The following is a 25,740-nucleotide window of genomic DNA, read 5'->3' on the forward strand; positions in this document are numbered from 1 at the left end:
AAGGATGTATGTACGTCAGGGATTTGTACCTCTGGTTCTCGAGAGCCTCAGTCCACTTCGTCTAAAAGGTCATCCTAAATCGTGGGGTTTTTAAAAATCAGGTAAGTTACTGATCAATTAAGAAATTCATGTATTCAATTAAAGGAACAGCGGTCCCTGAAGGCTGAAAGATATTATTTTTAATCCAAGTGATCTCTAAATTATCTGTTCTATAAAATCACCAGTTAAACTGTTTACAGAGCATTTGGAAGCTTATGATTTAATGGTTACCTATAAAACCTGCTCTACATTACCACCATTGGAGACCCATGTTGTAAAAGAAAAAAAAAAGAAATATTTTTATAGTCTGTATACCTTTCTTTATTTGTAAAAAATGAAAGCCTCATACACCAGTTCAGCCCCCACACTTTAAACTAATAACCTGGACATAACCAAGCAAGCTTCCAAGGTTCAAACGGAAATGCTTTCATTTAATGTTGCAGAGTAATTAGAGGCCACTGTTGCATTACCGCTTGTGGGAGATACCCATTTAAAATGAAATGTTCACAAGTTCTGACTGGTGATTATATAAAAGGATTCTTGTTACTAACCCAAACCTTTTAATCTTGACTAAATCTAAGCACATATAATGTTCTTAATGTGATAATTGTTTTATAATTAAGGCATAATGTGATATTTGTTGTTATCCACTGGATGGGGGGGACGGGGACTAATATGTACAATATTCCATTGTCAGAAGTGGTGCCAAAGAAACTCTATAGCAGAAACAAGTCTCAATAACAAATGGCTGTAAAGGATTTCAATGGTGATTTTGCTGTAAAAAAGATACAAATTTACATTGATGCTATTATTTTTCGTCTCAATGATTTTTTTCCACACTGTTGGGAGGGAATCTGCTTCTGTCACATAATTAAAAGAATTGACATTTACAAAAAAGGAAAAAACTGTCTTCAGCACAACCTTAATCTAGCATCCACCCTCAGTCATCATTAAAAATCTTGCAGACCCCACAATGCAGCATGGAGTGGTATTAACTGCGACTAGATCACATCGTTTCAAAGAGATGCTGAAATCAAAGCATACTGATGGTAATAAACCACCTACCCATCTGCTGCCAGACAACACCTTCACAAAAGCCTGTCATTTCTGCTAACAGATGATAGGATGATCCAACCCCATTATTACAGGAATGGCAAATGTCAAAGAGAAATGGGAAAAGTACTTTGGGCTCTGCTTTAACACATACACAAACTCTTGAAAGGAACCACTTTTAGCTTTTAAAATGAAAGATCCTGTAATTATCCTGTGTCTGGAGGGCAGAACAGGGCATTTCAGAAAACAAATCTGCTTGAATTAAATCAAAAGTTACACAAACGTTTTTTATATGAAACCAATGTAAACAACAATTTAAAGATAATTTTACAATTTATTTAATTTGATTTTAAACTAGTTCCCAAGATTAAGGTAATTCCTAAAATAATAGTGATAACTAAAAGAGTAACCTGACAAATTCTATGAATTCAAGAAATTTAAACACAAAGAGAGGAGAAAAAATACAACTGCTACAGTATATCTGTTTCCTTCTTTTCCCTAGAGATCAATACCGTAAATTAGAGTCTGTTCTCAGCTGGTCAACACGGAAAAAATGAAAGAATTCTTCTTGTTTTAAACATTTCCTGTCCTTCCAGCAATTTGTACACAGACAGGATATACAATGTTTATTTTTGTGTCTTCCATGATTCCTTTTCAGCAACAAAATGAACAAAAGGTCACACCCCAAAAGGTTCAAATGGAAAAAAGCAAAAAAGATTACTGCCTTTCCTGTTAAAATGTTAGAGTTAGAAATCTGATTGGTACTGAAAAAAATAAGCGTCCCGTGATAATGAAGTTAAAAAATATTAACCTCCAGAAACAAACAACAGTCGAATTGGTGTCACAAACTTCCTGTGAAACACAAACCGCTATACAGATTTACATCTGTCAAAAACCAACAATACCAACACGTGACATCTCCACTGTTTCCTGAAGATGTTTGTAATACATTTTTATTAAATGAATGTAATAAGTTAAATAATTTTACTGGAAAATGTCAAATTGAGAGATGCTGTTCAAACAATGTTATTTTTGTGATACACACAGCTATGAATGCTATGCTATGAATGCACTATTATTATCCATTCACTTAATTCTGCTTCTAATTTTCTCCTAATTTTGCATTTGCCCTCTATACCTTTACATCTTTTTAAACTGGAGCACTTAGGTTATTTTTTCAAAGCAGCTTAGAAGGAACCGTATGCTCCACTATTTGTTCCTCATTCTGAATGTCCATGTGCTTGCAGCAGAGACTGCTTTGATTATGGGAGTGATCACATGTGGCTATACTGTAGGTAGGCCAAGATGTGGGAGCCCTAATCACATGTGGCTCTCACTGACGATACTACAAGATCACAGGCCATGAGGCAGGTCACTGCTCTGCAGCAAGCTGAGGGCACACTGGCCCTCTCAAGACCATCGACACTTGGCCTGTTGGCGTGCTGCCCCTTGAGGGAATCCTTTTGCTAACAACATAGCTTAAACCTGAGGAGACATTATCTGGGCTAAAGGATTCAAATCATACTCTGAACTATCTTTTCAGTTCAAGGCACTCAGGAAACCAGTGCAAAGGGAGCAGTACACCATACAGTCAGTGAACACTGACTCAGAAAGTACTCTAAAAACAGTCTGGGTGTTTACATGCAATATATATGCGATCAGAACATGCTCATGTTGGGACCTAGCAGCTATTTCTAGATTTGTCTGTTATCTACAGCTTTATAGTCCGTAGGTTTAAAAATAATAGATTTTAATGTATTGGAAAATAAAATGTGCTGGGAAAAACAAAATTGGGGCAGTACATGGAAACGTTCTAAGCGATAAGATCAGAATAAATTAGTTTACACTGGCCAGAGAGGATAATATTCTCACTTTTCATGCCTGTAACGTCAAAACTAAAAAAAAATCCAAAACAATTTGTAAGACATTCATTGATAAGAACCCAAATCTTACCTAAGTCTCTCCTTAAATAGCATTTCCAGAAAGAAACAAGAGTCTATTTTATTTTGCCACTGAAAAGCTAATTGTCTATAATAATCCATGCTCACAAAGACCCCACATTCTTAAGCCCATGTTTCTATGGCTACACTATTTTATGTCTCAAGAAGGAAAGTCCAACAGTACAAATAAAAAAAAGGCCCTTACAGCTTAAAAAACTGCTTCTGATACCACAGTCCTCCCAGTTCATTTACTAAGAAACTCCCTCTGTAGTCCACATAAAAAATCAAACCCTTCAGTTAAAACCACAGGAATATAAGTCAACAAAACCTAACCGAACAGCATCTACTGCAGTTAATATATTTCTATTCTAAACCATAATTCCAGAAGACCTCCATCCAAATTTTACATGTTAAGCACTGTGGAATCTTTCTACTAGTGCAATCTGAATGTAAAACAAATGTTTTACTATCTCTCCCTTGACAAAAAAAAAAACAAAACCCGTCCAACACTCACCTTCACAGCAGTCTTGCCACATTCTCAGGTCCATTCTGGGGATGTCATCACAGCTCACATATCCATGAGGGAACTCCGCCACCGTGAAGACATCAGGCTGCACTTTTGTGATGTTGTCACTGTTGTCGCACACAATTCGGGCCAGGGAAGTCTGTTTGATCTGCGTCACCTGGCCTGGGGTGAACACACCAGGGTTTTCATACCAGAACCTGTTGCCTCACAGAAAAGAGGAGGCAAGATGGGATATTGGAATCCTTTAGGACAAAGTCACTCGGCTTCACGCAGGCATACACAATACTGGACAAGGGCAGAAGAGCTAAGCTTCGAATTGGCAGTAACAGTTTCTAATGACATATTAAGTGGGTTATATAAAAAAAAAATACCTTATTACAGACAAAACAAGACAGAAAGCAGCACGACTCCAAGGTAAAATCTAAATCTATCTAGATCTGCTCAGAGAAACAGTATCACTGCTATTCATATTCCAAAGTAAACTTGTATGTAGCTCTATTAACTGGATGACTGATTTGATGATTGACACCATGATATATTGAACCTGAGGAAAGCTGTATGTTTCACTGCTGATAAAGACAAGCCACTCTTTGCTGGGAATACATTGTTACGTGATTTTTTGTGGAAGAATTATTGTAAAGGCCTGGAATGCAACAAAGACCATTTTGGAAGAAAAGAAACCTCAAACAATACAGTGTAAGAAGAAACATGTTTAATGATTAAATAGCGGGAAGTTTGGATTTCCGCAATCTTTAAATTAAATTAGTTCATATTTCGGCTTTGATAGGACAATCTGCATTTCTTTTAGGCTTAAATATTTCAAGACTTGCCAATTGTAAAGTGGAGATATGTAAAAAGCAAATGTACCATTACTGCTATTATTGGTCATGATACCCAAAATTCTCAATCAGGTTATACATGGAAAACTGAATGATCTGATTTCGTTTGATATTTTCTGGAAAAAAAAATTTTTTAAAAAGGTTTAAAAACTTCTAACTATGCTGTGGAGTTTAACCTGTCGCCAGCAGAGATTAATTCTGCTCTGTAAGATAAAAAGACGAAAAAAAAAACTCCAGAGCTACAAGCTAATTTTTTTTCTTCATTTCTTTTTACTTTTCACAGCTGAATAAACTTGTTCCTAAATCTCTAATCTGTACCTGAAACCTGCACTTGCAGCCTGGTGGTACAGTCTAAAATTCAAACGTGATTAGAAAAATAAAGAAAAGAAACTGATAAACCAAGAAAAAAAGTAATTCTAGTTCAGGACTTATACTACAGTACTACAAAAAACAAAAATGTATAATATAAGATTAAAAGATCTAATTAAATTAAGATTATTTATATATACAATCTCATATTGTTCATTAAAATTTCAGATTTTAATGTTAATGCTTGCATTGTCTTAAACACATGTAAAATTAATAAATATTCTCACTATAGTATTTCTATAAATTACAATGAATCCTTGAAATGCAATAGGAGAAATTGAACTCAATAGCATTGTGGAAAATTAAGACGTAAATTACACTTAATAAGGTTGATCTTCAGTACACACAGCAGAAAATGTCCCAATATCTTTGTTAGATAAATGAATGTATGTGACACAAATTAACATTCAATTCGTATGCATGGCAAGGCATGGCACGTTAAATAAATCTTCATCAAAGATGATAAGATTCTTGTCCACTCCAACATAACTTCTGTTAGAACTTGGCAATGTTTCAGCAGACACAAGCCTTCATCAGACACCATCATATCTTCTGGGTTTCATTACAGCCGAGACCTCAATCACTTCTTTGCTTAATTATTTCACATCAAAATTTCTGTGACATCTATTCACTGACCATGTACAATATCCTACACCCTGGGGCTGACTGCCTCCTTGGTCTGCGAGAATATATTTGCTTCTCATTTTGACTTTAAGAAGTACTGTCTATGTTAGAAAGGGACCTCAAAAAGAATAAAGTGCACAGCTATCTAAAGGTTTCCTGCTTATATACTAGAAGCAAAGGACTGAAGCAGTTCCTAAAAGGCATACCTGTCCCCATCTCTGAGACGTTTAAACTGTGTTGCTAGCAAACACATCAGTGTGGGTCCAAGTCTACTACCAGGTACCAGGTCTTCAACCATTAATGCTGGGAACAAGTCAATATTCAGTGGTATACCATAAAGTCTGGAAAACAAAATACACAACTGGAGGTTAGTGTTCAAATTAATATTATACCCCTTGTTAGTAATCTTATTCTTAAATGTAAGGTATTGTTATTCTGGTATTATTAATTTTATTTCAATTTATTGTATATTTATCCAGTACTAGATTTAACCATATGATTTAAAAACCATTTTACAAATAATCAAATGCCTATAAATTTTTAAAATGGTATTTGCTTCAGCAAATGCTCGGGGATTAACAAAGCATGCATATTTCATGACCAACGTGTTTGCCATTGCCTTAAGGGCCTAAAAACATTTTTTTCCCCAAAAAGAATAGTTATCCTTCTTAGTAAATATGACAGCTTAGATTTGTGTTTTTATTTCATCCATTTATTAGATCAATGTCCAAACTGGTCAATAATGCACAGAAGGACACTCTTGAACTGTGAAGCACGTTGTATGGACTTTGTTTAGTTTTAGAAAAAAAATTACAAACCTGCATTAATAATTGGTATGTTAACACTACTGGATGTCTGCATAGTGTTTTCACTCTTGCTCTAGCAGGGTTTTGGACTGTAAAGCTGATAATTTGTGAAAGCAACCAAAACTTTCCTTAATAGATTACTTAAATAATAATAATTGCTTACACTTACAGTATATAGCGTTTTTCTGGACACTCCACTCAAAATACATTATATGAAAAGATAATTTGTGATGAAAACATGCACGTGCATTAATCAAGGGTCATGCACAATACCCACTGGCATACAAAGAATGAACAAACTGATTAAGCTAACCGTTTACCTTAAAAGTGTTTTTTACATTACTAAAATTTGTCCCCTTCAGATAGAGCGATCTTCAAACTATATCAATATGAATAGCTCAATGGTAATGTCAGATGTTAAGTGTACAATCGATGCAAAACAACAACAGTTTTGTGTTCTTCACTTACAGACATGGTAACCACTGTCCTTTAAACTAATGGGAGATTCTGATTTGTAACAAGCATAGTTTAACAGGGGACTACTTTGTTGGCAAAGCCCATAACAGGTTGGCTCAAGACTTCCCACAATAAGGGTACATACCGCTGAAGTTTTTCCCTCACATCAGGATTTTTTATCTCATTCTTCAGATCCTCAAAGGTATGTGCAGAAGACAGATTGCAGAACACCCTGTAATCATTGTAAGGCGGGATGCCATGGTCTCTGCCTCTTTGAATATTCATGGCAGCCAGGTCCAGTGCGACGGTGTGAGCCATGGAGAAAAGCCTCTCTGTCAGCTCTGTGTTGAGCAGCTGGGTAGAAACTCTCATTTTCCCTGCAACGGCAAACAGCCCTCGCAAAAGGGGGTCGATGCCCCCTTCATTAACAATCCTGAAGGGAGAAAAGAAGGCTTTGTGAAGAGGGATGTGTCCCTGCGGAATAGGCTCAAAGTTCTCATCAAGTCGATACAAGATGGGGTTGATAAGAGTGTGGCCGAAACGGAAAGCGGCTGTGGCAAAGGCATTGAAAATTCCGGCATTGACATTCGGGTTGTAGCCTTTGTAGTCTCCCAGCATCTTTAGTCCAACCTCTCCTAAGATCTTGGGCAACCAGTGATTGTAAGTGATGTGTTGCATCTGGGCTCCTACAATCTTGCGAGCTTCGTGGTAGATGGTGTCCCCATCCCAGTGGGGGTTGAGCCGCAGGAGCTCTGAGGCTATCCGGTTATGCTCTCTGAACCACACAGTGTGCATTGCAGTCAAGCCGAGCTGTTCGTTGGCCCGGTGATCTCCCGCTAAAAAGCAGGGGATGGGGCTCTCGTTCTCATCCCTCATGCACTCTGTGGGAGGGCCAGTGGCAAAGGGAAGAAGGGGCTTGCCAGACCTCTGCACTATGCCCTGGCGCAATAGGCCCCTCTGACTGGCAAGGTCCCTGATCTCCTCAGAGTCATGATGAGAGCTCCCATAGACATTAGAGGCATCGATGTAGGATGTCAGCTGGTTGATCTGCTCTCGGGGGAAGACGGACTTCATGAGAAGTGAGGTCATGCCGCTGCCACACACAGGACTAGAGCGCACGAAAAACATACAACGGGCCCCGTTTCTCAACGTCCTGCGGTCGTTGGGGGGAAACATGATGGGGAAACAGGGAGGGTCATTGGTGCAAACAGAACTGCACAGCTGCCCATCCGAAAACCTGGACTGGCTCAGCGCCACCACTGTAGAGTCAAGATCATGGTCCAGAAACTGCCCCCACTGCATAAGCATGTGGGTGTAGCGATCATCGGGAGTTATTGTCTCAGTCCCGATCATTGTCGTGGAGACCAAACGGGGGAGAGGCAGCGAGAAGCCATTGTGCTGCCTCTCAGTGGCCCCCCTTGGCAAATTGAAGCCATTATCGTAGACAGACTTTAGGAGGCGCTCAAAGGCAGTCAACGAGGCACCCCACATGGGGTGCTGCAGGTTATTGCATGTGCCGTCGTGGCTGCGGTATTTCTGATGGAAACAGATGTCAGAACAGTTATTGTACCGCCTGTGAGCTGTGCAGCCGGACAGGTTGGCAATCATGTCAAGGAACCTCGGAGACACCAGATCGTTGTAGCGAAAAGCTTCAAGATGAGAAACAAAAAGATAATGGCTTGAAACATACATAGACAATTAAAACAAGAGATAAACAACAGAATCCACCGTGTCTCCTATCTGGATTTGTAAACTTTATGTTGTAACGCACTCCTGATGAGAACCTGTGATCTGGAGGTCAAGATTTACTTTGTGTTTCTGTTGGACTGCCAAGTTCGAAACCGCTAACTCTTCTGTTGCTCCCCTTCCATTTTGCAACAAGAAAAAAATAACTAAAAGAACAATAACCAGCTAATCGCTAGATAGTAAGAAATGTATACTGTATCTGACTTGCAGGTCCTCTGTGCTGTATAAGGCAGTATAAACTTCCTGTCAGTAATCAGCTGGCTGATTAAAATACCTCTGTGGTTCTGTGACTGTAAAAAGCCAAACACAATGGCAGAGGAAAATCCCAAGCAGTGGAAAGATAATTCAAACAGGCACCCTTATTTTGCTGACAAGCAAAGACCTTCTGCATTCTGTCAAAGTCACGTACAACAAGTACAGTACATGACTGTTGTCATAGCCAGTAACTACAATGGGCCTGTAGTTCTGAGGCCTTACCCTGTACAAGTGTAACACACAGAGTTACCAAAAGTGAATAATTGTTTTCATGTTAGTTTAAATGGAGAAAGGGGGCTTTGAGCGGAACAATCCTTTAGAAGTTTTCCTCTCGAGGTAGATTAAGAGAGGCCTGATGAAAATAAAATAACTCAGTGCGCCACTGATATGTTGCTGCTGTTATAAAACATGCAGTGGCCTACAGTATATTTCACATTCTCAGCTTAACATTACTATTCATTAAAGGATGAGAAAGGGAATATTACACAATTTCACAGAAATACAAAATGTAAAAGAAAGCCCCAGATAACTTGTAACTGTTGATGCACATATTGTTTAAAAGGTTTAACATACTGTATACAGTATGCATCCACAAAACATTTGATCCATTTTGAATATTAGAACACGTATATAATACTAGAGGGGAACTTGAAAATAAAATCAACCAATTCACCCCTCTGAAATTATATCCTCATTGAATACAGTAAATTGGGTGTATTCTTTCCACCCAGTTTTCAGAATTGCTTCCTTGACCAAGCCAGATTACATGTGCCCCAACAACTCAAAAAGTTGCCTTGTGTTTTACACATCAGGGGTGCTCATTTTATTCTGCCAAGGCACTGTGTCTGGGTATAGAAACATTTAATCATAAATAAAAAAGGAACATTAAAATATTTTTATAGTGATATGTAATTGCAAGGACATTTTGTTGTAAAAAGCAACCTGTGTTTGCAAGACCCAAATGTACCTGTTCTACATATTAGATCAAATTCTCAGAGTTTCAGAGATTTTATTTGAACAATTTCCAGGAGCATTAAGCACTCACCTGTGCCATTGGTGTCAACCATGAGTCCTTGGTTAACATGTCTTTGAATGAGCAGTAATGTTTGCTCAAAGATTTCTCCAGCTCTCGCCTGTTCTACTGTGTAAGGGTCTCTTGGGTACCGAAACAGAGCCAAAAGGTCACTTGGGGTTCTGGGATTACTGATTAGAAACAGTAACAAAAAACAAATGTGAATGTCACACCTAGTTTTCCATAAAAGGTTTTAATCTATTAAGGAAAATGGTCCACGCAAAAAGCTAAACAAATCTTTTTAACTTCTTTTTCACTTTGGAATTAAATAATAAACCCAGTTAGCATTCAAGAGAATGATGTTAATCTTGCTTTGTTAATAGAACCAAATATTTTCATAGGCTTAGGCAGATAATGCCAGTTACACTGTACTTCCTTCCTTGATAAAATCACTTCCAATATATACAAACGTTTACTCTCTCAAAAGTATCTACAGTATCTTCCACTGTCACTATCTTTTTAATTTCCTTTTCGTATTTGCTTAAATGTACTTAAGCAATTTAGGGATTTTCAATATTATATACACATTCTAAATACAGATACATTTTGAAAAAATGGCTTTTATTTTTATTACATAAATGTCACAAACTCTAAGTGTAAGAAATCACATTAAAACAGTTTCACCCATTAATTTAGTTGGATTTTATTGTAATGTACTGGTATTCTAATTTTCTAAAGGTCACTTTTATTATTTTGAAGAAATTTATGTACAAATACAATAGAATCCCACCTATCCTTCAAATCCACTACCACGTCTTCAATTATCTGAGGGAAGTCATGCAAAATAAATGTACAAAAACCCGTAATTTTTATAATGAGCTACATATACAGTATTGAGTGTGCTTTAATTTCAACAAATAGCAGTCAGGGCATCATATCAACAGATATGAGAGACCTTAAAGGCAAAGCAGGATTTTAAACTTTTTAAACCTGGAGCAGAATGGTGCAAATGATTAACAAAAACACGAACCTAAAAAAGCATAGCACAGAGGTAATTATTAAGTGTTTTACTATGTCAGCTGCAATTGGCTTTGTTTTGTTCTCTATCTCCTCATCATCATCTTTCTCAAGTAGATTACTTTAATCTCTCAAAGACCCAGGGCTTTACTTTAATCTTACAAACCCGTCTATCTTCATATACTGTACATACTGTACAGTATAGCCTTTCCTGATTATTAAGTGCCTAGATTATTTTCAGTTCCTTTATGCTTGTCATTCTACTGAAAAGATATGGTAATTGTTTAGTAAGATGAAACTGTTATCTTTTCCTTAAAAAAATATCATCCCCTTTAAACCATGCAAAATGTGTCCAATTGCCAAATAACTACATGGGAATATATTTCAGTACATCTCTACAAAGTCAGACGGATCTTTCCAGTGTACTACTGGGTGTATGAGTATAATTCCCACAAAATAAAGAGTGAGATGTCCTTCTATATTGATAACATTTGCTCAGACCTTTTAGTCTACTTTGGACAAAACAGGCCTTTTATTTTATTGATACCTAAGCTTTGATTCTGGTAATGTCCACAAGACAAGGCATCTGCTGTCTTGAACAAGGGTGTTTGGCTTGTTTCAACAAAACACTCAGTGACATGACTAGTCCAATCATTTATAAAACGTGTGCAAGTTAACTTTTCAAACACATTGAACATTAAAAGTTTCCATCAAATCTTTCTGGGCTGTGAATATCCTTGACCAAATCATGATCAATGGTCAAACTGTAGGCGGTAGGCATGAAGGGTACTGCTTGCAATGTTAGTGTTTGGATTGAGAATTAGTTATTAAAAAGAAAACAGAGGGTACAGAAAAAAGGGTGAATACTCAGACTAGGGTGACATTATTAGTAGAGTACCATAGGGCTCTGTACTGTGGTACAGGGACTGCTGCTCTTAGCTAGTAAACTAGTCAACTTTGCAGATGATACCATCTAAGGATGAGCAAACACTGTAGAAACAGTTAATGAAATTCTAAAAGAGACGAGCATGGAGGCTACTTATGAAAAAGGCCTAAATATGTTTGTTGAAATGTCAGTTACATTTTCTAGACAATATGGGGAAGCAATTAAAAAGGTGTACAAAAAGCTAGAATATACAGCTAAAAGTGCAGAAGTTAAATCAAGGGATGCTGCAATAAAACTCATTTAGAATGTTGTGTTACCAGGTTACAGAAAAGAGATTGCTGCTCTTGGATCTGTCCAGGGAAAAGCAACATTCCAGCACCAGTGAAGACAATTGGACCTGACACAAGTATTCAAAATCCTGAAAGGCATTGACAATGTCACCCCTTTGGATTTCTTCAAAATGAACAGAAAAACACAAACCAGCAGAGAGAGCCATGGGGAAAAACGAAAATAAAAAGAGGGCATTAGGGCCAACTACATTTCAGACAAATACAACAGGTTTCCAGACACTTTTATTAGAGAAATGTCCATTCTAGCATGCTGATCTTTAAAAAGTGATACTGCAAGGAAGTGTCCAGTCATAAAAGTCAGATGTAGCGTTCTTAGATACATATGGAGAATTGCCCCTGGACCCATCTGGAAGTTTCTAATGTTAAAGCTTTTCTCATCTTCTAAGGTACATTACAGGCTGAAAACTGCATGTAGACAAGAAAGATGGTTTTTCCACGCTTATCTTCTCTGGCCTGATTCCATGTGGAAAATATGTCTTTTTGTTTTATCAATTATTCACCTTTTCTGTACCCCTAGAACAACTCTTAACGGTCTGATTCAATGAGGTACTGACCAAAGTTTAACCATAACGGGAATTTTGTTTTTCCATGTGAAAGCTCTGTGTTCCATCTATCAGTACTGTAAATTGTAGAAGAGTCTAGTAGTGGCAGAAATTGGTTCTTTTCAGCCTTTTCAGAGAAATTTGTCACGACTATTTCATTGGAATACATGTTTTATCTGTATCTGAAGCTGGACCAGACTATACTTTAGTAGGACAATTATGTAAATAGAAACAGCTGGATGTGTTTCCATTTTTTTAGGCTTATTGGTTACCTTTCCTCAGCAAAGGCTTTCAGGTAGTTACAAAACAGAGATGTATCTGTACTAATATACTATATATCTTACCATTCTACAAATAACTAATACCAGCATTGCCAGCTAAATGGTTAGTAAAATAACTACTGCATTTTAATTGTATGGTGGACATAACTAAAGCATGTAACCTTGATTTTGAAGAGTTTGAGGTACATATTTTGACTACTTTTATTATGAACAGAACCAATTTTGCTTTCACACATCACATCCAACTGGTTCTTGAAAAAAGTCAGGGTATTGTTTTAACAACACGGCAGGGTAACTTGTTCCATATTCCTATTTGGGTAAAGAAGTGCCTCCTGATCTCAATCTTAAATGCACTTGTACTCTTTATACACTAAAGGAACAAGTAATAGGTTTATTCCATGCTGAAAAGAGAAGAAAGGAAACAACGTTTCGGCTGTGGAAACTTCTTCAGGTGTTTGGGTGTCAGTCACCCGACGAAGGCTCCACAGCCAAAACGTTGTGTTTCCTTTCTTCCCTTTTCAGCATGGAATAAACCTATTACTTGTTCCTTGGCAGCCTACGTATGCTGACACAACTACCTACTTGAACTACTCTATATACAGTAGTTTCATTCCCAGCATCCAAAGTATTCACTACATGTTTAACACTGCAATCTTATACAGTATGTGTAGTCTTTATGCAGCTATGGGTCTTTTTCTTGCCATTTTGGCAGTCATTACAATGCATAAACAGTATACATTAATATATAACATATATCAAACTTAAACTGAAAAAAAACATATTTGTCCTACTGAATGATAGTCTCTGAGTTCTAATAAGCACAGAGAAATGCACCACGTCCAATGGAAACTTACACGATAAGGTTACACAGTTAAAGAAAGATGATAACCAGTTAGATCAGGACACAATACTTCTAGATCATTGCAACACCATTACAAACATGTACAATTAGCCTCTGTAATACTGGCTGCTGTAGCAATCCTGCTTAAATATAAGGATGTACTAAAATTGCAACTACTCAAAGAGAATAGTCTGAAAAATTATTTGGCACTAAACACGAGGCACATCAGCAATACCAAAAGGGATTAAAAAAAAAACCTAAATCTGGCTACAGCTGAGTTGAGACCGTGAGAAGCCAATTAGGGAAAATCAACAGGAAATGTCATAGGGCTGCACATCAGTAATAATTATTCCAGAGAACCATTTCATGGTCAAAATACAGAATATTTAAAAGTCTTATGATTTCTCCTAGGGACATAACAATAGCTTGTGTTATACATTAAAGTAAGCAAGAAGAATGTGTATGATTTAGTGTTTTAATAGGAGAACCTTTTGAGAAACCATAACTCAATTTTTATCTAAACAAAAACAAAACATCTCACTTACATTAAAAGGCTTTTCAGTAGAGCAGGCTTATATTCCAATTCTGGGCTGCCCAATCCCAGTTTTAGAAGGCCTGTGTTCCAGCAGATTTTCATTACAGCTCAGTTCTTAATGAGCTATATCAGTTAACCATTGGGATAACTGGACCAATTTAACACATTGCCCCAGCCTTTCAGTTGCTATTGCTTTAAACAGACCTATAAAACTCGCAGATACACCAGCCCCCTAGGACCAAGACTGAACAATGCCAGGCTAAACATGCATCCTACCTGTCAAACAGATGTCTCCTAGTAGAGTCGATAGCACTATCAACAGACTGTATGGCTTCCCTAATTGAAGGCACAACATATGGATCTCCATTTCGGCTGATCTGAGGAACTTTAGAAAAAGAAAACATTACATTTGACGAGCGCTTAAAGGTAAAGTTCAGATATCTCTTATATTTCCATTAAAAAATCTTAAATGTGAAAAGGTAATGATAAAGGATTGCAAATTTAGGCAATTTGGTTTGGAATTCAAATACATCACAACTTTTCTTGAGCCAATTTCCCTCTTTTCTTGTTGTGACATTTTTTTAAAAATTGAATAATGATTTTTTTCCATTATGAAAGGATCATTTTGTTAACTATAGATTTACCAGATACAAAAGCCACATATCCACAATTTCCTTCCCTTGAACCTGAATTTGGCCACATCTGGGTTTGAAATATCAAATTGTTCACATGTTGTATTAACAAATTTCTCTCACTTAAGCTGCATAAACAATGCTTGTGTGTTTCCTTTCTTCACCTTAAAAAGCAATAACTTTATCCTTGAACAAGACTTACAGAGTCAACTCAGTTCTAAAACTGAAAAAAAGTGTGAAAAGGGCAAGATTTGTAATACCTTTAGAAAGAAAGTTAGAAGTGGTTGACAGTAGGTGTTGGAAAGACTTATAGAAAAGGATAAGTCCTTCATTAAAATAAAGAACAAAGCTGTGATATTGTTTACTTTAGCAGGGCGCTTGGTATCTATTAATTATTTTTCAGTGAACAGTACAACTATAACTATGCATTTACAGTAGTGAATTAACAAGACCTGGTGGTTCCTCATAATCCTCCACTTTTATTTGAGATATTTGAGAACTTATATTTGCCAGCTTGACATTTTTTCAGGAATGCACTGGAGTTGCCACTTGCAGCTGGCAAGGGATCTGTACCCATTGTTTTTTAAGCTCTCTGGCAGTGAATAATGTACCCCCACAGCCGAGACTTGCAGACAAGTCCTATAACATTCTCCCCTGCAGAAACCATTCCTTTTTTGTCATACTACAAGTTCCACAGTGCCTGAGAGGAGGGTTAGGGCTGATTGGAGAAGCAGTGTGACTTTCACTGACATCACTACTAGCTTGCAGGTGCCTGGCAAATCAGCAGTCACTATCTGCTGGATACTCACGATGAAAGCTTAGTTCCTATCCCTAGCCTAGGAGGTGCTCTGTCAGTATGCAAAGTGGCTTAGGGAATTGTGGTCATGTTATGACATAAACCAGTCTTGAATAGAAGATGCCTGGGCTCCAGAGTTCCACCCTGTGCTCTGGGCAACAGCCGTGACCACGAGCATGCACAGATTTGGAATGAAAGGTAGACATTTTGAACAATTTTAAACCATTTCAAATTTTGAACAGATACAATATTTTAAAAATGTCTTTTACAAAAATAAGAGTTGCCTTTATCCAGAACACATGACCAGCGGGAACTTTTCATATTTTCTGCACACTACAGCTAGCATATTTTATCTATCAAGTCCAGTAGTCTATCTGTTAGTCCTAGAACTATCAATACTGACATAGACTTACTATAATTGGCAGTGCTACCATTTTTTTAACTCAGCACTGCTGGTAAGCAAGGTATATAAACATGGAAATGTGAAGCCTATCTGTTAGTTGGGATATTTCTATAGTTGTTTACTCTATTATGATAATCATTGAATCATTTTTACTTGAAAACGATTCTGAAAAGAAAAAACTTCATATTCCTTCCTTGAAAATACTAAAATCTAATAAAATTGCGCATCTCTGAAAGAGATTCTGAAAGGAGTCCCTTTGACAGTCTTATGATATGCCTATAAAGCCACATCATAGAAACAGCTTTTGAACTAGATGCTTAAAATTTAAACTAAAGATGTTCGCTCATCATGCTGATCAAGCCACCTACTAGCCCATGATTGGATGGCACTGCAGAAATGCTGCTTTTCTACTAGTAACATCTCATGGCACTCACATTGAAGGCTCTTCAGTCAAAAGATATAGTAACTACCCACGGCTATAGGTCACCTTGCTAACTCAGAACTAAAACATAGCTGGCTAAAACCTTCAGCAACCATTTCAGGTGATTATTAACCAATGCCAACTAATACAAAGCTCTGAACTGCTGAAAACGTTGAGAGCAGTGCAGTGGGACCCAGGCCAGCAGAAAATATTTTGATGGCCATGACAGCTGTGGCAGTAGTTTGTCCAAAATTAATATGAATAATAGCTAGTTTTCAACTGTTCAGTGTCATTTTAATAAAATAAAAATATGTTGCAGAATGTTTCTGTTGCTGTATTTTCTTTGTAGAAGTAGTATCATACTTGGGGATCTGAGCCCTTTTGTGCCTTGTCCAGAGAGATTCTATTTTTAATTGTAAGTTTTATCCCTTCACTTTGATACAGCTAGGTTCCTGGTTGTTAAGAGTTTCTATAGGCACAAAGTCATACTTTGGTAAAATGTGTTTATTCATGTTGTTAGCTAGCACTGGCACAAGGCAGGATATATCTAGGACGGGACACCAGTCTATCACATTTCTCACACTCAGTTTTCTTCTCTTTAATTTCAACAAGGTATGCACCTGAAATTGTGCTTCAATATACAGTACATACTGTACATGAACATACATATTTTGCCAGTGGATGTTTGTTGTTTTGTACTTCAATGAGAAAAAAAAATAAAAAACTGAAACCAGTAAATCTGAAAATTATAATTAACAGCCAGCTCTTTCATTCAGCTTCCATTTTTTTCTCAGACAAAAACTGAGAAAAATACAGGAGCCATGTACACATTTATATGTATTTTCAAGATGTGCTAGAAGAGATCAAGTAATGTGGCTTCAGAAGACTTGATTATGATTTATTTCTGAACAATCCTGCCACTGGCTCTAGAGCTCCAGAGACGAATGGGCATACATTATAGTATATCATGTGGCCTCATACTGTAGTATACCTTAAGAGGAATATGCTATATTAAATACCTTTCAAATTGTTTATATACTTATAAACAATCATGAAAAAAAGTATTAAGAAAGGTTTTGCATTTGCAAATCTAACAGTTTCACTTTAACTTTCTAGCATCATTAGACAAATTTCCATCTATCTATGATTAAATACAATATTGGTGAATGTATTGAATGTATTCTATCCAAAACCTAACAAGGGATTCGCATATAACATATAGGCCTTCTGTACTATAGTTTTTACGATACTTCATGAAATACTTAAGGTTTGCTGAAATTTCTTAATTATAATTAAAGATTTTCATTGACTTTCGTTAAATTGGCCTAGTTATAAAAATATTTCAGCTGAGTATCAATTTTTCTTATAATGTTGGTGTTCTTACATATATATTATATAAGTTATCGTTTAGATTGTTAGATGTCTTAATCACATTAAAAGCTTTAATCAGAATTCCAGAAAGGTCTAACGGTCCGACACCTACTCACAAGACTGAACTCCACTAAATTTCAGGGTAAGTATCATTCATTTCAGAACAAGACCCTTGCCAGTACACCTGAGCCAGCTTACCCTGGACGGTCAGCACCATACTGGCAGATGAGTATCCAATGGTGTTCCTAGCAACACACTCGTATCGGCCCTCATCTGCAAGCCCCACATCCTGAATCTCCAGGAATCCCTCAGGATTTATGTGAAACTTCCCACTTTCTGTAATTTGTACACCTTCCTGAAGGAACATGGAACAGAACAAAGAGAAGAACAACTTATTACAAGTACTGAGTGACTATTCACAACAAAAACATTCTTTAAATCTGATAAAATTCCTATTTTGTAGACATGTACACAAACACTGACATATGTTCTGAAACCTAACTGGTCCTGGATTTAAAAAAAAACAGATACGAGAAGTGGAAAAAATATAATTTTTGAAAAATATATCATTCTTTGATTTTGTTTCCAGTCTACTTTTTTTTTCTAAAAGAGTTGTATACTAGAGTGTGGAGTTCTTAGCTTAATAGTTTTAAAGGCAAGAACAGGCCCGAAAGACACTTTCTGTCAGACTCTAAAGAAGGGCTATCCAGTGCTGGTCCTGGAGGAAGGGTGTGTTTACAGGCTTTCACTCTAGCTATCTTCTTACAAAGCTACAGTAAATCAGCTAATTAGTGGCTTAACTGGACAAATTAAACAGCTTCCAGCTCTTTAAGTAGTGCTACTCTAAAGAGACCTAGTATTCCTGCAGACACACTGACCGTGCAGAACAAGAATTGGACAGCCTTGTTCTAAAGCGAAGGATGAAAAGCACAAGTATGGTGTTTAGCCTTGTAACAAGAAAAGCACAGGGATAATGTTGTCGGGTCCCGAAGAAGGCTCCACAGCCGAAACGTTGTGTTTCCTTTCTTCTCCTTTCAGCATAGAATTAACCTTCAACTTGTTCCTTTGCAGCCTAGGCATGCTGACGCAGCTACCTGCTTGAACTAATGAGTCCGTTTTGTCAGTTTCTTGAATCCAGCCCAGCTGAAATACCAGGCTCGATGAGAGTGGATCAAACATGAGTTCAAAAAGTTATAAATACGCTCTTGGAATTGGTGAAGCAAAATCAAATAATATATTTTCTAAAATGTAAATTGGAATGTAAGAAGTCGGCAACTATATTTTTCTGACTTATCAACAGTCACTTTTGACTTTCTCATGGTAACTCAGGTTAAGCAGTATGGATCTTCTCTTGCCTTTAAAATTGATTCCCAAACAAGTCAAAAAGTGAAAAGATTCCCAAACAAGTCAGCTCCCTGACAAATATATTTTTATCTCAGTCACACAAAAAAACATACATGAACATACACACCTCCACAGTATCCATTGGGTCATTTCACACGTTTTATATTTTGGGAACTGATTAAAAACTGATTTCGATATCAGACTGTTGACATAACCAGTGCAAAAACAGGGCCTCGACAGATACTACATTATTACAAGGCACATTTAACATAAGAGCAAAATCTCAGCCGTGTCACAGACTTCTAACCTTGTTCCATGTAATCACTGGCTCGGGCTCTCCCTGAGCACGGCATGGAATTTGCACATCATTGCCAGAATCCACCGTCATGTCCCTTGGAGCATTTGTGAAAACAGGCGTTACTGATGATTTAAAAACATGTGTTAATAATTACATTTTTGCTTTTTGGGAGGTTTTCTATCACATTTTCTATCCAATATGCAAGATAATTTAAAAATTGTTTACATATCTTTGGTCAGCTCTAGAACTGATAATAAAGATTAATTCATTTCGAAGCCTGCAGCTCTGACTGTGTGATTCCCTGGGCTGTTGTTTTCCTTCTTTGACCTCAGACTACCTTTGCAACAGAATAGTCTCTGTAAGACAGCCTTTTATATTTCAACCAAAATGCCCTGCACTCTCTGACATTTCTTTTAGGAGGTACCATAAAATAAGACTAAAATAAATAGTAAAGCATTCATAACATGAATTTGAATATATTTAATATTTACTGTACCTTACAGTACACAGCATCTCCTTCAAACAAGGAAGGCAAGTAGGGAAAAATACAATAGAAGTAAAATATTTGTTTCATTCTGTATGTTTCTAACTTTATTAGTTTGTTTCCTTGCAGGCAAAGTACTCCCTCAGGCTGCTGTTTTGAAGATAATTGTTAAGCTCTGTGTTTCAACATGATGCTGGTAACCATTACTATAAGGAACACATCTTGTCATTCCAGAATTACAGAGCTCAGTGGTTTTCTGGGTAGCTCCACAACTGAAACCCACAAAACAACCCTGTAATTCAGCAAAGAAAGAACTAACCAAATATCTGTCATCTGGGCTTTGCGTAGCCATTGTTGACTTATATGTAAATCATCTTCTGTGTAAATTAAAATTAGGAACATACAATATGTTTTTGTTTCCTTTCTGAATCTCTCTTTAGCATACAGAAAATAAACTTGAAACAAAAAGGCACTGGAAATACATTTAAGTAAAACCATAATTTGAAAAAAAATTGGCTAAACTTGGAACGGCGCTTGATTGAGCCTCAGCTGAAGTCAATGGTGCGGGTGTCCCGGGTTCAAGCCTGGGTCATGTCACTAGTGACTATAACTGGGATTCCCCTGGTGGAAGCGCACAAGTGGCTAAGTGCTAGTAAGGGTAGGGTGGCATTAGTTAACCAGGGTCCTCTTGGCTCCTGGAGACACAGCAACACCTGTGGCATCCTGAGGATCTGGAGGCTTGACGTACTGTGGTTGAGGAACAGGCCTCTCTTCCAATTGGCACTGAACCTCCTGCACAGTGCTGCATGGTCCCATATCCCAAAGTACTGCTTGACAGTACTGAATGTTTATGGTATCATCACAACAAATAATCATTACAGAAGCCTTAAAGAGCTTGTACTGAATAGCAAATAAACCCTACTCCAACTAGAATGTGCAAATTTAACTGTCTGATGACCAAAATATTGTCAATAAAACGTAGTCAAATAAGCTATGCTATTAAAGATTATCTATAGATTATCCAGAACACAGACTAACATTTGTCACAATGTGGTATGTGGCACAAGAAACAGAGAGTAAAATAAAGGTTACCTCTTTGCTGTATGGTTAGCTGAGCAATGGTTCTTACAGAGCCCACAGGGTTGACAGCCTGGCATTCATACTGGCCTTGGTCATGGAGAGCTACTCGGGCAATTCTTAGAGTTCCACTGGAGAGGACAGCATGTCTCCTGTCTGCTGGCAACAGGCTCCCTGGCACACATTCACCAAGAAAAGTGTTAGACGCAGGTACTTTCTTTATGAAACACATGGACAAAATCAGTATTTATCACGCAGTCAAAATTACATTTCTACAACGCATTGAAAAAAACAACAATGTGATGGGGCTAAGAGACTTTACCTTTTCTTTATTTTAGAATGTTAGAAAACACAAGAACTGTCACAAATTAGAGGAGGCCATTTGGCCGATTAGGTAGTTAGTAGTTAACGGATCCAAAGATGTTACCCAGCGGTTTTGTGAAACAAGCCAGGGCATCAGCTTCAGCAACATGGCTGGATAGCTTGATCCAGACTCCCACAGTAAAGAAGTGTCCCTGGACTCAAGCACTTCTACGGAGTTTTCACTCGCGTGCACTGGTTTGTCATTCACTGCCTTTGAAGACTTAGAATACTACTACTACTAATAATTATTTATTCCTTACACGTATATATAAATCTTGTCTGGACACTCCACTCAAAACACTTTAAAGGTAATGGGGACTCCCTCCACTACCACCAATGTGCAGCATCCACTTGGATGATGCGACGGCAGTCATAGTACATCAGTACGCTCACCACACACCAGCTATCAGTAGGGAGGAGAACAAAGTGATCAAGCCAATTCCAAGATGGGGATTATTAGGAGGATTATTGGCAAAGGCCAATGGGAAATTTGGCCAGGACTGATGCATTCCAGGACTGGCTTTGAGAAACCCTATTTCTCAAAATGAATGTACAATGCCTTGTCCAGACCCCTGCACGACTTTAAAGCTTACAGTCACAACATGTTGAAATAGCAATTAATATTGGATATATGCATGACCTGCTCCACATGTTGAAAACAAAAAAGCAAAAAGTAGATTATAAAAATTACAGGAAAACAGAAAAATCATATTTTTGCTGTTAAATATCTAAATTAATTTAGGTACATAAAATTACCTTAATGAGCCACACAATTAGTTGAGTGGTCTCATTCCGCATACAATAATAGTGGTTCACATGATTTCAAAATAAATACACTTATCTTTTTAAGGTCCCTCAGTCAGGTAGTGATTTTCAAGAAAAGATTAAACCAAAGACTAAGGAGCTTTCAAGACATCCCATGGATAAAGTTATATAAAAACATTTCAAAGACAATTGCTTAATAACACAATCACCAAGAAGTGGAAAGCACCCAGACAATAAACAAATCAGGCTGTCCCTCCAAACTGAGCCCCTGAGCAATGAGGGAACTGGTTAAGGGTGCCACTATAAGGCCTAAAGCAACTTTGAAAGAATTACAGAGTTCAGTGGCTGAGATGGGATAACATTTCCATGGATCTATAATGTTCTAGTCACTCCAGCAAAGGGGAACTGAAACAAAGTCATGTGAAATCCTGCATGGGGTTTGTAAACAAGTACCTGATAGATCCTGTAAAACATGTGGCAAAACATTTTGTGGTGAGAGAAGACAAAACTGGAACTTTTGGGATAATGCAAAATATTATTTCTGAAGCTTGCTCAGATTGATGGGAACATAGATGGGGCAAAGTACTGCCAAATCTTAGAGGGAAATCTGTGAAAACTGTGACAAAAACCCAAAGAACTAGGTCAAAGATACACTGGAGTGGCTTAGGAATAAGAAAGTGATGTCCTTAAGTGGCCCAGTCAAATGTGTGACTTGAAAATCTTTGAAAAACGGCTAACCATTAGAAATGCCCAAGTAACCAGAGAGAGCTCGAGCAAATGTGACAAGAATGGTGAGAAACTGCACCAAGCCCGTGCACAAACTTGTAGAGACTTGACCAAAAAGATTGGGAGCTTTAATTGCTGCCAGAGTGCTTTCATAAAACATTATATTCTCTGATCGGAATATATTTGTTGAATCTATGTTAATAATTTAGCTTACCTTTACAATTCTTCATTTTGAGAAGTCATATTTTGAATAAAATATTTATTGTATAAAATGTGTCTTGTTGTAATTTCTCAAAATTAAAAAAAAAGAGGAAGGGTCTGAGTACTTCACAAGGGCCCGAATGTGTCTTGCTGTTTCTTCAGGTATCTGACTTTGTTAAGACTTGGGAGCAAAGATAAAGCAGCACTTTGGAGTACAGGTTAGGGGTAAAAAAAAACAGAATAAAACAATAGAATTTCAAAGCATATGCGTTGGCACCAGAGAATAACAGGAGCTTGGCTTTCAGCAAGCATTGCAAAAGACAATTTCAATGAATATCAATTGGCACATAAACTTAAAACACTTAAAATAATTTTTCGTACCTCCTTTCGTCCAGGCAATGACTGGCTGGGGATTTCCTTGTGCTGCGCAGACAAAGTCCACAGTGTGCCCTTCCAACACAGTCTGGTCTTGAGGTGTTACAGTAAATTGAGGTATGGCTGAAAAAGCAGCAAAACAAAAAGAACTAAATGACTAATTTGTGTTTTTTAAAACAGAGAAACTGAAAAAAAAATGTACTGCATTAAAACTTTATCCTGAAAAATAAAAACACTTTTAGAAAGTATTAGACAGATGAGTTCACTTTTATTAGTAATTCTCACATTTTTGGGAAGATTGTAAATTAGAGGTTAAGTCATTTCATTGACATCCACAATGTTTACTGTAAAGCTAAGCATGAAATTTGAAGTCTTTGGCAGAGAAGACTGTTTGAATTGGGTGGCACACAATGTTTTATTTCCAGTTCCATTAGGATTGACGTGAATGGTGGGTTAATGCAACACTGTGGAACTCCTCGAAACCTTTTCTCAAGAAAAGTAAAGCCAAACATCAGAGCTGTAGGACAAGTTAACGTGATTCAATACTACACGGGACTTACACTGACTCTACACGTTAAGGATTATCCCAGAGGGTCAAAAATATTTTCAGGCTGCATGTGTGGTGAAGGGGCTGGAATGTGCAGTTACAATGGGTATTGCTTTTTAAAATGAAATTGTGGTTTATGGCTGTGAAAGCAAACTAAGAAGAGTAAGCTCACCAGGTTATAACACATGATTGCCTGAGGTTCATCAGGACAAAGTAACGATTTGAACGAAATCAGCACCTAAAAGAAAATGATGCAGCCTAGAGGTTAAGAGCTGAACAACTGAACAACTGTGGCTCAGGTTCTACGCTAAGGTCAAAGACAAGGCAAAGACGCCTGGTGCTGCATAAATCCTTCTGCTGTGCAGAATAAATATAACCACAAGACTATAAGCCCCTTTTATCTTAAATAAAATGGGCTATTTAAAAATCTGGTATGGCTGCCCTCCAATGAGGGTTTTCTTCTAGTTACACAACACTAAACTCGACAGTTCCAAGCAGATCTACCTTATCCTTTACCTTGTACTATGATTTGGGCTGTGGCATGAATGGTGTCAACATTATTGCTTGCAAAACACGTGTACTGTCCCGCGTCGGCCTGATTGACGTTTTGTATGTAGAGGCCTCCAGAAGAGGTGATAGCGATGCGGGAGTCCGTGGGCAGCGGTGTCCTGTCCCCCTTGGTCCACGAGATGCGCGGATGAGGCTGCCCTGTGGCGCTGCATTCCAGGGTCACACTCTCCCCCACCAGCACCTCGGTGTTCTGGGGCTGGATGACGAAGCTTGGCCGCGCTGGGAGAAAAAAAAAAAGCATATTTTTTAAAAGACATCTTAACTTGCACTGGTATCATGTTACGTAGGTAAACGAGCATTTCCCTAACAAAATACAAACTAAAAAGAATTTCGGCTAGAAAGCACCCATGAGCATCCTATTTGGTTCCACCCATCCACAACTTTTCTAACCACTTTTTCCAATTTAGGGTCGCGGGGAAGCGGGAGCTTGTTCCCAGCAAGCAACAGGCACAAGGTAGGATACACACAGTCCACTGCAGGGCACAGACACAGACATTTACACACTCACACCAGGGCCAATTTTCCCAGGAGTCAATTAAGGTACCAGTATGTCTTGTGGGAGGAAGCCGGAGCACCTGGAGGAAACCCACGCCACCACAGTGAGATAGGACCCCAGTGCTGCTATGCAGCAATGTTAACCACTGTGCCACCGTTCTGCTCCCATGTGCTCCAGTTCTATATAATTCTTTTAATCTGATCAATCCATAGAATTGATATGAGTTTATTGAGTAGACAAATATTATTTACTCCTTAGATTCAGCCTCAGGCACCCATTAAAATAAAGCAATCGTCTAGCTTTGCACTCTAAAAAAGCTGCCAACAGCTGCAGAAACCAATGAAACATTCTGTTAGGAAAAGTGTTCTCCACAAGGTGAATTGCCTCTGAGACCACATCTAGATATATGCTAAAATATGGATGTTTCCCATGAATAAACTATGAGATGGACATTTATGCAAACTCACATGGTGCCCCAAAGTATCGAAGAGTGACCTGTGAAGTTTTCACCTCTCCTGCCACATTTTTAGCCATGCACTGGTAAACTCCCTGATCTGTCTCTCGGGTGTCCTGGATCATCAGAGTACCATCTTCAAGTAAATTCAGACGAGAATCATCCCTCATGTCCAATTCATTGCTAAAAGAAAAAGAAAAATATGTCAGCAAAAAATGGCCAAGTTAGTAATTCTAAAAAATATAGGTACACTATTAAGTTATCTAGGAGATGGCATGAAAGGCATGAATTACATTTGGA

The 25,740-nt window shown here is 37.7% G+C and overlaps 1 protein-coding gene across 5 annotated transcripts in view; it reads right to left on the reverse strand.

Moving 5' to 3' along the window:
* pxdn (peroxidasin) overlaps positions 1 to 25,740 on the reverse strand; it is a 92,756-nt gene that overhangs the window by 6,631 nt on the left and 60,385 nt on the right. For 4 of the 5 annotated variants that reach the window (XR_015935489.1, XM_088626515.1, XM_088626514.1 and 1 more), the window contains 11 exons: positions 25,454 to 25,623; positions 24,437 to 24,709; positions 23,380 to 23,496; positions 20,959 to 21,117; positions 19,392 to 19,504; positions 17,939 to 18,095; positions 14,394 to 14,502; positions 9,699 to 9,856; positions 6,798 to 8,301; positions 5,597 to 5,731; positions 3,547 to 3,755 (listed from right to left, as the gene is read on the reverse strand). Coding sequence is in view for 4 of the 5 variants with exons in the window: in XM_088626515.1 (XP_088482641.1) it covers positions 3,547 to 3,755; positions 5,597 to 5,731; positions 6,798 to 8,301; positions 9,699 to 9,856; positions 14,394 to 14,502; positions 17,939 to 18,095; positions 19,392 to 19,504; positions 20,959 to 21,117; positions 23,380 to 23,496; positions 24,437 to 24,709; positions 25,454 to 25,623 (3,104 nt within the window). In the remaining variant the exon portion in view is untranslated. Of the gene's footprint in view, positions 1 to 3,546; positions 3,763 to 5,596; positions 5,732 to 6,797; positions 8,302 to 9,698; positions 9,857 to 14,393; positions 14,503 to 17,938; positions 18,096 to 19,391; positions 19,505 to 20,958; positions 21,118 to 23,379; positions 23,497 to 24,436; positions 24,710 to 25,453; positions 25,624 to 25,740 lie in introns of those variants that run through there. The other variant, XM_088626516.1, reaches the window with a different exon arrangement.

This window comes from Lepisosteus platostomus, chromosome 3, assembly GCF_059453375.1.
Source record: "Lepisosteus platostomus isolate fLepPlt1 chromosome 3, fLepPlt1.hap1, whole genome shotgun sequence".
Lineage (NCBI taxonomy): Eukaryota > Metazoa > Chordata > Actinopteri > Semionotiformes > Lepisosteidae > Lepisosteus > Lepisosteus platostomus.